A 13,527-nucleotide genomic window follows, 5' to 3' on the forward strand; every position below is an offset into this window, starting at 1 on the left:
GCAGTTCCTGACGCACTCAAACTGGTGCACCTGGCACCTACTACCATACCCCGTTCAAAGGCACTTAAACCTTTTGCCTTGCACATATACACAATCCATGTCTGACTCGTCTCAAGGCTTAAAAATCCTTTTTAACTTGTCCCCCCCCCCCTTTCATCAACACTGATTGAAGTGGATTTAATCGGTGCAATCAATAAGGGATCATAGCTTTCACCTGGATTCACCTGATCAGTCCATTTCACGGAAAGAGCAGGTGTTCCAAATGTTTTGTACACAGTGTATATACAGTATACATGTACAAGGGTTTATCTTCTGTAGCTTTTTTTAGTTGCTTTCTACAGCTTTCTTTGGCTAGAAGAGCATGGGAGTTAATTTATTTGATAAATCCTATCCACCTGGGGTAATTGATTAGGTGAGAGCTGATTGGTTATTCCATCCAATTATGGCTGAGACATGATTGGGACATTGTATACCTCTAATATACCATATCCAGCATTTTACTACTGCTGAAGCAGTCTCAAAAGAATGAATACACTGGGTAGTTTTCCATTACCTTCCAGGGAGTAGTCCTCGCAGGAATTTTGCATTTTAGCCATGGTGCCGAGGTTTTTCCTGTGTCTTCAATTGTTCCTGTGAACTCATGTATTGTTCAACTAAATATACCATCTGATGTTTATATATCAGGACATGGTCAAACTGATCTTACAGCTGTAACGAGTTATATTTTTGCGTCTTGTAACAAGTTAAATACCCTTAGTCACCGACACTCGTACCATTGTCATCAACAACGGAGAGGGCTGAGACTCGTCGTTGGACGAACACCGTCAGTGCGTCGATGATGGGAGTTTCTGTATGAATGGTGGCTACATTGGAAAATGTTCCAATCTGTAGGTCACCCAGAGGACATCGCATGAACCAGGGCTTTGGCAGCTTTGAAATCTGAAAGCACAAGGAATGACTTCTTAAGCCATGAAGCTGTGTATCTTTTTGTTTGAATTTTTTTTTCTTTCCAACACAAAGGCTCATGGAAGAGCAAAAACATCAACAATATATATGGATATCAGACTGACAGTAGTGAAGTAGTAAATATTTGGTGTACGTCTCTTTTTCATCTGTACTGTATCTCACGATAGATTTAAGACATTCGATATTATCATTTAAAAAAAATAAATGCTCCTGCCATTGTGTTTGTGAATGATGAAACCATCAGTGTACAAAACTGAGAACAGGCAAACAGTAAGTTGGGACCATTAGAATAATTGGAGGTTTCAAATGATCTTGCGATATAATCTCTAATTCATTGAGCGTTGTTGTAATTTATTCTTGATGAAATCAATGAGGTCAAATATTGACCCGTTATTAAATGTTATACATTATGAAAACCTCCTTCTCTTATGTTGTTAGAAGGATATTAACAATAATCAATAGCACTTTTGAAAGGAGAATCCTTTGTTGCTCTTAACTGAGTAACCTTGTGGATCGAATGAGTCGATGATGCTTTCAGACCCCGCAGGCTAATCTGACTTGTCTGGGTTGAAAGCTTCAGCTTCCAACTGGCCCAGTTGTGTATCTGGCATGTATTCAAGGTCTTTAAATGAATATTGTGTTTTGAAGTCAGATTATTCGGTTCGATAGTACAAAAAGTGAGTGAGTATGAGCATAATAATAATTCAGGGTCTCTCACAAAAAGGTGTAGAAAACGCAGAATGCGCTTGTGCGTAATGATGTAAAGAGCGTTCCCAGACACAGGGTCAATGATGGGCAGCCGGTGGATCTTGTTCTTGATGAGGGAATATACAGCTTCGAATAGGCTGTCACATTCAGGGAGCAAAGAGGTTAGGCCCACACCATTTGCACATGCATTTCCACACATTCTGTCGCTAGGATCATGCACCACGATGCGGCCGCGGGTCAATAAGTTGCATGTTCCTGTACTGGTTCGCTTTGTCTTGAACGATCATTTATCCAAGGCGATGATTAAAATGACGTTTTGAAATGTTTACACGAAAGGTTGTGAAAGAACAACCGACAGACAACAGAAAATGTCCTTTCCACTCGATGCCAACCATTTCTCCCACCTGAGATGGCAACAACTGAAACTTCTTGACCACAGATGTTTGAAAATACAAATAAATTCCCTCCCTTTGTGTTTCTTCTTGCTATTTATCATCTGCAGTTATGTTAGAGGATTTGCAATGTAAAAGTGTGCAGAGTGATTTTAAAGTTTATTTTTTTTTGTCAAAGATCGCAGATTAGTGATGAACTATGTGTGATGGCTGTGCCTTTGACTGCTCCACCATTGATGCCTGCACCTCCCGGCTGCACAATTAACACCTTCACATCCTGGCTGTGAAATTTGACACCTGCACATTCCAGCTACACATTTGACACCTGCACATCCTGGCTGCGAAATTTGACACCTGCACCTCCTGGCTGCTCCATTTGACACTTGCACCTCCCAGCTGCGAAATTTGACACCTGCACCTCTCGGCTGTGGAATTTGATGCCTGCACCTCCCGGCTGTTGTCATATCAAATGTTATACATGCAATACAATATTAAAATTATTATTATTATTACAAAGTAATAAGCATCTACAACCATCCTTGACCATGTTGTGGAACGTTGGCCGAGGCCCTCCCTTTTTCACCTTTATTTGTTTTTAAATTCATTTTCTCCACAACCGCTTGAGCGATGGACCCAAAACTTTCAACATAGTAGCGCCAACCCGTGGAGAAATTTTGAAAAAGAACTTGCATGATGATTTGATGGAAAATGCAGTTGGTATTGAAAAGTCTGTTTTCTATAAGCACGGGTTGCAGGGATATTTCACGTATCAGGAAAAAACGTCCTCGACCTCGCATTAATATTATTAGCAGAGTACCCCTCCAACCGACGATCTTGTTCCAAACATGCAACACGTTCTTCTGATGCATAACCTTTATTTTGGTGGTGCATGAGCAACTAACAGCTCTGTGCAGGAAAAATATATAAATAACCGGGTGAAGTGCATGAAGCAAAAAATACCTACTGCTTATAATTCAAAACACCTCTCTGTAATGGAAAATGTAGGGACGGGAATACTGCACTGTCAATGGTGGGGACTTGTAATACCCTTGTCCTCCTGGTCGTTGAGGAGGAAGATAGGGGTCCCATGCACCCCCATTATACATTTTTTTTAACCTGCATTTTTACAATTCCTGAGGTGTGTGGGAACAGAATTTCCTTTGTTCCCATTCCCAAAAATGTCCCATGTGGGTCGTTTAGCCGTTTTTTTGTTCGCCATCTTGGATTTCTTGGGACGCAAAAGTAAGGGGTAGGGGTAATATAAAGGACCTTTTCGCATAGAAAGAAATTAGTTACAGGTACAAATTAGGTATCATTGGAAAGGGTATTACCTGCACTATCACAAGAACCCATCAATTATTCAATTAGGGCGTCGATGACGTCATCAGGGGTCAAAAGGTCACGTTAAAGGGCCATTAAGTCAAATTTCATGCCCATCCTCTTTGTCATCCACCCTGCACCTAAGTGGATGAATCTTTTGGATTCTACTTTGCTTGAAGGAAAGTGTATATGTATAGGCAGTTTTTAAAATGAAAACAAATTATTTAACTTCAGTACAACATCGTTAACCCTTTCCACAAAAATACCGACATTATTTAGAAAATGCGGTTCTGTATTGAGTTTACTGTGTGAATGTGTCCTTCGCATACGAATGATTAATTTCACTGTTTATTTATAGTTTATGGCTATGGTTATTAATATTCTTTTTTGTTACAGGTGAGGCCATTGTAACTACCTTAACACTTTAGTGGTGGTGTTAAATTTCGTCAACTGACAGTGTTGTCTTTTTTTTTGTGACAGGACGTGCAGACAACTGTGATTTTGATTAATGTTTTAGTGGTTGTATTGAATATCTGCTGGCATGCATACCTGCTTGTAGCTGTAGTTTATTGGTGGTGGATAATTGTCTTTTTTTTCAGGTAACACCTATTATGGATTAGTGCTCCAGTGGTGGTAGTGCACGCTTAGTTGTAGTTAACTGATGGTGATGGCTTCATCATGTCAAAGCCAAAGAAACGCCGAACTGATCATGGTTGCAATTTGGAGGAACTGCAGATGCCTCCTCCTGTATGTATTTTACATGTGAGTGGCATACAGCATGGTGAATGTATACCACTACACAATATAAGGGGTCCTCCCCAGGAAAAGCTTAAGATGTTACATAATCTTTGTGAGAAACTGCTCCTTTAGTCTCATGATTCACCCGCTTGTATGGAAGCTGTGTGTAGGTTAATTCCAGACAATCTTGATGGTGTGGACCGAGAAATGACAGGCTATCACCGAGGATGCTGTCAAGCCTTTACCAAACATCAGGATCGTTTGAAATGTGTCGTACCAGACGATGAACCCTCAACAATTCGATCCCCTCGTAAACCATCAACCTCTTCCAAGAACATTTTTCCACCAGAATGTATTTTCTGTGAAATGCTTGAGACAAAAGTTTCCGGAAGGACTGAACGTTGTGTCCAGTTTGCATCTTTCAAGGGAAAGGAAGCAGCTTGGACTCATATTGAATCCCAAGCCCTAGAAATAGGAGACAATCGTTTACATCGCAAGGTGGCAGGCGAAGATTTGTTTGCAAGAGAGGCTCGTTTCCATAAATCCTGTCATAGTTCATTCAAACTGAGACATGTGAATTATTTACGTGATCAAGCCGACAGAAGTATTGAAAACAAGCAAGATGAAAAGCTTGAAGCTCATCAAAGCTCATCCAATGTAGTTCTGGATTATATACGTGAGAGGGTAATTGGGCAGAAGGAGGTCGTGCAACTTGGAACACTCCGCCACATATACGTCCAAGAACTTGAACGCTGTGGATTTCCAAATCCAGATTTCAGAAGTGATGAGCTGAAGACCCGACTTCAAAGACACAAAATCAATGAGTGCATTGCTTTCACAAAAGTGTTTCCTGGGGACAGGGGATGCATAACCTACAACCTGGTGTACAGCACAAGCATCTCTGTTGCGGAAGCAGTTACTTATGCATATAGGCTTAGTTCCAAAGACAAGTTTGAGGATGTTGCCTTGCACTTGCGCAGTGTTGTTCAGGGGATGTTCAATGAGTCAACACCACTTCCTTGGCCTCCTACAGCTGATGAGCTGGATGCCAGGGCATCAGAAGAATACCTCCCAACAGACCTGGTGAAGTTCCTGTCGACTCTTATCCTGGGTTAAGCAGATGTGGAAAAGTCTGAAAAGAGCCGACGTCTGGTGCTTTCAGTAGCTCAGGTGAGTTTTAACCACCTTTGCTTTCAACATCTTTGGGACAATATCGCTGGTCCTCCAAATTGTATCTAGTTTTAGTGCTTTCTATCATGAAAATGTAAATTATTTTCTCTCTAAGATCCATTGGTTTATTTTCCAGGACATCTGCCGTGCTGTGACGAACGGAGAGTGGAAGTTACCTAAACACATCCTCCTTTGCAGCACCTTACGCCACCTATTTCGAAGCAAGCAGCTAACCAATATACTTCATAGATTGGGTCACTGTGAGTCCTATGGCTTTGGCTTGGAAGTTGAGACAGCACTGGTGGATACAGGAGGTGAAACCAAACACTGACATTGCCGACAAAGATAAAACCCTCCCACTCAAGAAGTTACAACGTCATCCAATTTATCATGAAGTTTTCAGGTATTTGTTTGATTATCTATGAAATCCCCTGACTATCACAGTTTCTTTTAACTTTTGTGTGGCAATTCATATAATTGTACTCATCTCCTTTCAGAAAACTTGGGGATGAATGGTCTGTAAAGCCAGAAATGATTGATGACATTGAGGCATTCACATGTGTGATGTACGGCTACTCCAGACAGAAATCTATTGACACTGCATGTGGAATCATGTTGAGGAAGATGGTTGGGGAAGATGAGCAACTGACAACCAAATCTAAGATTGACCTCTCCCGGTTGCCACCTTGCCGAGACAACCTTATCCCACACATTGGTCGAGTGAACCATCGCCATGCTATCTACAAGCGAGCAGGTATTCCAATATTCTGGTCTCCAAAGCCATATGATCCTGAACAAGGTTGGGAAAGAAATTATGAGGGTGTTTTGGAGCCAGTGTGGTCTTGCGGCCCAGTACTTCCCCCTACCTTGATAGACTTAGTTGCGAAGACTACGGAAGAGATGGAACAGTGTGATTATGACATTGAGGAAGAACAGTCCAGCCAAGATAGTGACTATGAAGAACTTCTCAGTGATAACGAAGACTAGATTAAAATATGAACATTGAGACTTTTGGCAATCGTAATAATGTTTCAACATTAATTAGTTGTGGGCCTGCGTATTATAGTAACTCGTTAACACACGATCTCTATATAATGCATATTCCCATATCAATTAGTAAGGAGTGGAAGTGAAAATACCAAGAGAATGATACATCGACTATATTTCAGGACTCATTGGAACATGTAAAGCCTTTTACCATAACAAAAAGGCAGAGAAAACAAATATGTGTCAAACTGCAATTTCACAGGAAACTTATTACAAAAATTCATTTTTTTCAATATTTTCGGTATTTTTGCGGAAAGGGTTAATGATGTTGTACTGAAGTTAAATAATTTGTTTTAGTTTTAAAAACTGCCTATACATGTACACTTTCCTTCATATCAAGCAAAGTAGAATCCAAAAGATTCATTCACTGAGGGTGCAGGGTGGATGACAAAGAGGATGGGCGTGAAATTTGACTTAGTGGCCCTTTAACGTGACCTTTGACCCCTGATGACATCATCGATGCCCTAATTGAATAACTGATGGGTTCTTGTGATAGTGCAGGTAATACCCTTTCCAATGATACCTAATTTGTACCTGTAACTAATTTCTTTCTTTACGAAAAGGTCCTTTATATTTCTCCTACCCCTTACTTTTGCGTCCCAAGAAATCCAAGATGGCGGACAAAAAAACGGCTAAACGACCCACATGGGACATTTTTTGGAATGGGAACAAAGGAAATTCTGTTCCCACACACCTCAGGGATTGTAAAAATTCAGGTTAAAAAATGTATAATGGGGGTGCATGGGACCCCTATCTTCCTACGAGACTATAGAGGCGGCGCTATATGATGCACATTTACATGGCGAATTTGCGTCCACTCCCCCCCCCCCCCAAGACTACCGACAAAGACAAAAACACCCCGATACATGAATTTGGTTCATGCTGATCCAATGTAACAAGTCTGGATGTAATCAGCCCAGAACTGTAAGAGGAGTAGCATGACAAACACAAACACTGGTCCATCAATTATATCATAAGGATTTTTATTACTTGCGTAAATCGCAGATTTCTCAAGCATATTGGTTGGTCTGGTTTATTCTCTTGTCTGTTTGTTTGTATTTTTTATTACCTTGCCGATATTCACAAAACGTCACCACCTGGAAGAGTTGGTCATAAGCAAGAAACATTGATTTTAAGGTCAAAAAGTCAACATTGGCCAAAGGTCAACAACTTCGATCAAATTTCATCCCACTGATGTGAAATTTGAAGAGGATTTTCATTTCAGGTCATTAAATTAAACCACCAATTATCTTGAGGTCAAAAGGTCAACATACAGGTAGTGGACAAAAAAAATGGAAACACCAATGTAAAGTCACTTAATATGGCATTGGATCACCATGTACCACCTGTATGTGCCGTGGCAGAGTCCACCAGCGTCTGGAATTCTGCGGGAGGGATGCGGCACCATTCTTCCATGAGAAAGTCAATCAACTCACACCTGTTTGATGGACGTGAGAAACGCTGTTTCAAGCATTGTTCCAGAATATCCCATAAATGCTCGATTGGGTTCAGTTCTGGTGACTGAGAAGACGATGACATTTGGACACCAGCAGTGTCATGCTCATCAAAACATTGGGTGACCACATGTGCTCTGTGGATGGGGGCATTGCCATCTCGGAAGACACCACTCCTGTCAGGAGAGAAATGCTGCAACATGGGGTGAAGATTATCACTCGGTACCATTAAGTAGTGATTGCCATTAACCTTGCCTTCAAAGGAAATGACTGCACCCAAACCATGCCAGGAAAATGTGCCCACAACATTACAGAAACACCAAAACCCATCACTGTTGCAACCAAGCACTCATGGTTGTCGAGTTGTTTCGGTTGGCGCCACATGTGCACTCGTCCGTTTGTCAAGAACATGGTGAAGGATAATTCATCTGAACATGTCACATCTTTCCACTGCTTGGTAGTCTTTTGCCTGTGCTCTTTGCACCACTGGACTTGCAAACGTGCATTGCCGGAAGTCACGAGTGGTTTGCACACTGCAACCCGACTATGGTATCCCACTCTGTGGAGTTCTCGGCAGACCGTTATTGATGAAACTGGCTGCTTGTGCTCAAGGTTGAAATTTACAGTCAATTGATATGCAGTTTTCTCTCTTGCTTTGCCTTGCACTTCAAATTAATATGCAGATATCATGATCCTGAGTATGCGCTTCCTCCCACTCTTGCCTTTTGCTGATGATGTCTTTCCCTTGGAGTTTCATGCCGACATCACCTGAGACCGTTGCTAATGAAACATCAGCAAGTTGAACTGTCTTTATCACTGAAGCTCCTGCCAAATGCACCCCCAACAATCACCCCTCTTTCAATGTCAATGAGGTCCTCCTATTGGAGCCACGCTAGCCATAATTATAGGCAACCAGGCTTGTGCGGCATTTTTATACATGACCCGAAGCATGCTGGGATGTTATTTGGTTGATTAACACGTGGGTCACACTGTGTGGAAGGTGTCAGCAGTTGCTTTCAATATACCTGGTGTCCCTCATTTACTTAGGTGTTTCCTTTTTTTTGTCCACTCCCTGTCGGTCAAACAACTATTGCTTATTTGGATTTCTCAAGTATCGTGCTTTGCACGACATCTTTCTTGTTTGTCTGTTTGTATGCATGTCAATCGCCTGCAGGTCACAATTTTCAACCAATCTTCACGAAACTTCACAAAATGTTAGAGTTCGTCAAAAGCAAGAAGCCGATTGATATTAAGGTCAAAAGGTCAATATTGGCCAAAGGTCAACTTAGGTCACATTTCAAAAATTCACAATTTTCATCTGATTGACTTGAAATTTTAAGAGGAGTTGCATATTTGGTCATTGAATTCAACCACCAATTATTTTTTGAGGTCACAATCGACAAAGGTCAACAACGAAGATGAGATTTCTAAAATGCTCAATTTTCATCTGATTGACTTGATGTCGTCCGACGATTCTGTGATTTTTTTTTTCTGGTGTATCGGCTTCGATGTCTATCAGCACGCAAACTTTCATCTTTCTACATCACCCGGAAGGCACCGATCTTTCATATCAGTCAGTGAGTCAGTGTTTAGAAAGAGCTTTATATATTAGATATGCAGTATATACCCGATATCCCCATAACTACTTCCCATTACAATGTAAAAAATCCTGCTTCCTTTCCAATGCAAAAAAAGTTTGTACATACTAAGTCAGTTGATTACTCTTCTTCATCGTCTTCTTCAACTTCGTCTTTATTTAATAGCCGCAATTATTCCCACGTTATTGTGGGGTTGGCCAGAGGAAAGTTTTTGTCCCAAGTCTTTCATGACTCTGCAGGGCAGGCATGACGTTTCACTCAGAAGTTTGGGCAGGAATTTGGAACATTTTTTAAAATGTAAAACATTTTAAGCCAGACTACATCGCTGGTTCATGCAGATAATTATCAATGAAGCCCCATGCAGATAAACAGGCCACATTAATTGGTACGGCTATTCATTAAGGGTTTTCCAACTAGGCCCTTTCGGGTTCTTTCAAGTGTTACTGTGGCAACAGTGCACAGTCGATTCAAACCTGTCCTCAGGCGTGATGCTGACAAGTGGCTTGAACGAATCTTGCAGATACAACTCTGTGAATGGAGAAAGAAATCGATTTGAAAGTGTATGGAGGCAAAACAAAATAGTTGTGGTCACAAATGGCAGTTCAGTTACTTATCTGCCATGATTGCTAATTTTGGTGTGTGTGTGTGTGTGTGTGTGTGTGTGTGTGTGTGTGTGTGTGTGTGTGTGTGTGTGTGTGTGTGTGTGTGTGTGCGTGCGTGCGTGCGTGCGTGCGTGCGTGCGCGCGCGCGCGCGTGCGCTCATGCTCGTTTGTGTTCATGATCACTTGTGCGGGCGTTCTACATACATTTAATGTATTCTGGTCATGGTGTTTGCCTTTGTTATTCCAAATAATGCTTCAGTACTCCCTTAGTATCCTGAAATAATCGTTATTGTTTGGTCTATTGTTAACCTCAGAGAGTTCATAGAATTGAAAAAAAATGAAAAGGGTGGAGTCTGTGAGCAACAATTTTGATTGGTCGAGATGATGTAAAATGCCTTTATATTTTGTCCAAGTACTGCTAAACTGAAGGGTTTTGAAAATGCCAATAAGGTGAATTGTGTTCTCCGGTGTTCAAGTATATAATTAAATTAAAATAAAATAAAGATTTTAAAGGTCGTAGAAAAAAATTTGGGGGGGGGGGTAGTTTACCGTCATTGATTGCAGCATCTTTTACACCACCCTATTTAATACATTACATTAGTTATTCTTGCCTGTTCTATGTGTCCTTTATGCCATTGCCAAAAACAATAAGTTAACTGTTTGGATAATTTTTTTCAATTTTGTTTGACATGCAAAAAAATTACTTAACTTGTCTGCGGATGTGTGATTGGGCCAAATTCAGAGCCGAAGTACTTCTAAACTACAGGTTTCTTTTCCGATTCATGTTCCGATTGGTGTTCAAAATATACCATTTAATTGAAATTTAGTTGTTCCTGAATCATGAACTGAGGTTTTGCAGACACAGAAAAAGTGAACCAATTGCTTTACCCCACCTTTCGCTGTGTGCATGCAGGGTAATAATAGATATCAGTGGTATGATTGATTCCCCGAAATGATGCAATCAATGCTACACGAAAATGAATAAATGATTGGACAGTAAAGACTGTACATGATACCTGATTATTGTGAATGTGGCTCTGAATTCACCCTCATTGTAATGTTAACCCCACAAATGGTCATACCATTTGCACAACCATTGACGTGTTCATCAAGGCAACATGCCATCAAATATAGGAAATATTCCATGAGGGTAATTCGATGTTGACAGCAACTTATTATTCCAGAACATGAAACATAAGATGGAATGCAATGAATGCACCTGTTCTCAAGGTATGCCCTTGCTAAACATCCATAATTATCCATACGGTGTCAGCACCTTGATGCCATCTGCATAGAAACCTTTGAGCTGTGTACACAAACTTTTCCACGATGTGTTCCAAGTATTACAGATAGGTTAAACGGAATCAGGGTTGCGATTTGATGTATTGGTCTTGCAAGTGCATAGAAGTGTATTCAGTTCATGTATTTTCTGCTGGTCATTTTGGAAATGTTAAGGACATGGTAGATGAATGTCTCTCAATCCTGGCCTTCTACTTTGCAGTAATGGCTTCTTTATTGCACAGTTGAAAGGGAAGTGCCCAGCGGTGAAGCTCACGGTGGTAACCCCAAACCCACCCCCCCAGCCCCACCTTAGCTCCCCCCACATCCTGCGACAAATATTAAAAGTGTTCATGACTAGTGAACCTTACCTAACCATATTTTGTGAGTGAATGGTCTGATATGAAATTTTCCAACTGCAGGGGAGGGGAACCCACTCAGCTCATTCCTTGTGACACGACGTGCTACGGACCAATGGTAACAACATGTGATATCCAAGAAGTTCAGCTGGATAACAGATGTGTGCTTTGACCTCTTCTCTATTCATACACATAATATTACCCAAAGGTTATTTGAGTCACCAAAAGAGATGATAATCAGAAATTGAAAAGTTTTGGTTGTATGGGGGATGATTCATAACTTCCCAAAATCTGCCAGAGTCCTTTGAGGTCTGGTGGAGTAGATGTATTGTGGTTCTCATCTCTTTGTTGAATTTCACTTGAGAATGAATGATTGTTTCACACAATGCTGATGTACTATTATATTTCAATTACATATATTGTAATGTGGTGGTTCTCCAAATTGTCTGTTCAACAAATAATATTTTCTTGAGTGCCTGCATTTTGGTGCAGGTGAGAATACTCAAGATTGTTCCCTAATTCATGTTCATTTTTGAATGGACTGCACAATTCAACCACACAGCTCCACAAATCTAATCTAATGTAATCTAATCTTATGTATGAAAAAGTACAGCTCACAGATCGAAGTCTAAATTGGACAGACAAGTCACAGCACTGTCTGTTATTAGGCCGATTGCCCTCAATCAAAATTCCATAGGTGGCACTTATTCACTTTGTGATGAATAGTTTGATCTGAGTTACCACAGTCACATGTTGGGTTGTCTTTAAAATTTCATTTGTGGAGGTGGTGTGATGTTGTTGCATGGAGAGTACGGATCCTGTTGAGCGCAGACCACTGTTTCCGGGGAGCTCGAAACCTGGAGGCTCTTCTGTTCGATCACTCACCAGTTCTTTATTAGCAATGTTGTTGGCTATCCAGAGATTGCGTCACTCATCCTTTGTTTTAAACTCCGTATCACTCAAAACATTTGCAGACCCCAGAAAGTTTTGCATGACTTGAGTCGCATATTTGGTAGATTCTGCAGGTCTTCATGGGTTGGAAGTTCTGGGTGAGCTTTGCAGTCACCAATATTGCAACGAATGCTCATCAGACGTCAAGGGTATAACTTTACAATGGAGTACCACCTTGGGGCAGACAATGAGCATGCCGATGGCCTACCCCACCTTCTTCGTCCACTTTATACACTACAATTGATTTGGACTTTTGTGTTGATTTTGTCCATTTCTCCTCTGAGAAGATTTCTCAACAGCAACAACAGGAAAGTCTTCGTGATTCTGACCTGAGTCAACTTTGAGACCTTATCATCAATGGTGGGGCAGACCGTGTGAAGGACCTCCCTGAGGCTCTTCGGACATACTGGAGTTTTCGGGATGAGTTGTCAATTGAAAATGGTGTAAATCTTAAAGGTAAGAAAGTCCTTATACCTTAGAGTATGAGACACAACATTCTACTGCAACTCCACTCAAGCCTTTTTGGGCATGAGAAAACCAACCTACTCGCTAAGGACACTGCATACTGGCATAACATTAACAAGGACATTGATCTGATTGTGGATCGAGATGGTGAAATCCAACCTCCACAAATCAAAAAGTGGAAGAAAAATTGCTCGCTTAGCGTTCCACACTGGTGTGGAGGAAAGTGAAATCACTTGCTCAACTATTATTGGGGAGAAAAGTGAAATCACTATTACCAATCAAAATCGCCAACACACATGACAATGACAACATCGAGGCACTGGAGAGGCATTGCCACTCTCAAAAACTCCACCATGATCACCATGCTCGGGCACATGAAATGTCATGCATCTACGCTGGATAACGAGTCCACATTCAGAAGTACACAAGAACCATTGTTAGGAGCTGGCCACGGTCCTCTCCACATGTAATGTGCAACA

At 41.0% G+C, this 13,527-nt stretch overlaps 1 protein-coding gene and 1 pseudogene across 5 annotated transcripts in view; one reads left to right on the forward strand and one right to left on the reverse strand.

The window, feature by feature from the left end:
• LOC147029588 (5'-AMP-activated protein kinase subunit gamma-1-like) overlaps positions 1 to 13,527 on the reverse strand; it is an 88,265-nt gene that overhangs the window by 29,894 nt on the left and 44,844 nt on the right. For 3 of the 4 annotated variants that reach the window (XM_085872739.1, XM_085872738.1, XM_085872740.1), the window contains exons 6-9: positions 9,867 to 9,921; positions 1,685 to 1,811; positions 1,472 to 1,570; positions 774 to 939 (exon numbers count right to left, since the gene is read on the reverse strand). In XM_085872739.1, the coding sequence (XP_085728865.1) occupies positions 774 to 939; positions 1,472 to 1,570; positions 1,685 to 1,811; positions 9,867 to 9,921 (447 nt within the window). The remainder of the gene's footprint in view (positions 1 to 773; positions 940 to 1,471; positions 1,571 to 1,684; positions 1,812 to 9,866; positions 9,922 to 13,527) is intronic. The other variant, XM_085872741.1, reaches the window with a different exon arrangement.
• Positions 3,754 to 5,690, forward strand: LOC147029590 (uncharacterized; annotated as a pseudogene). The gene is made up of 3 exons (XR_015055694.1): positions 3,754 to 3,782; positions 4,209 to 5,294; positions 5,431 to 5,690. The product of XR_015055694.1 is annotated as an uncharacterized LOC147029590 (transcript).

Source organism: Eptatretus burgeri, chromosome 3 (assembly GCF_056783735.1).
Source record: "Eptatretus burgeri isolate ZD-2024b chromosome 3, Ebu_testis_v1, whole genome shotgun sequence".
Classification (NCBI taxonomy): Eukaryota; Metazoa; Chordata; class Myxini; order Myxiniformes; family Myxinidae; genus Eptatretus; species Eptatretus burgeri.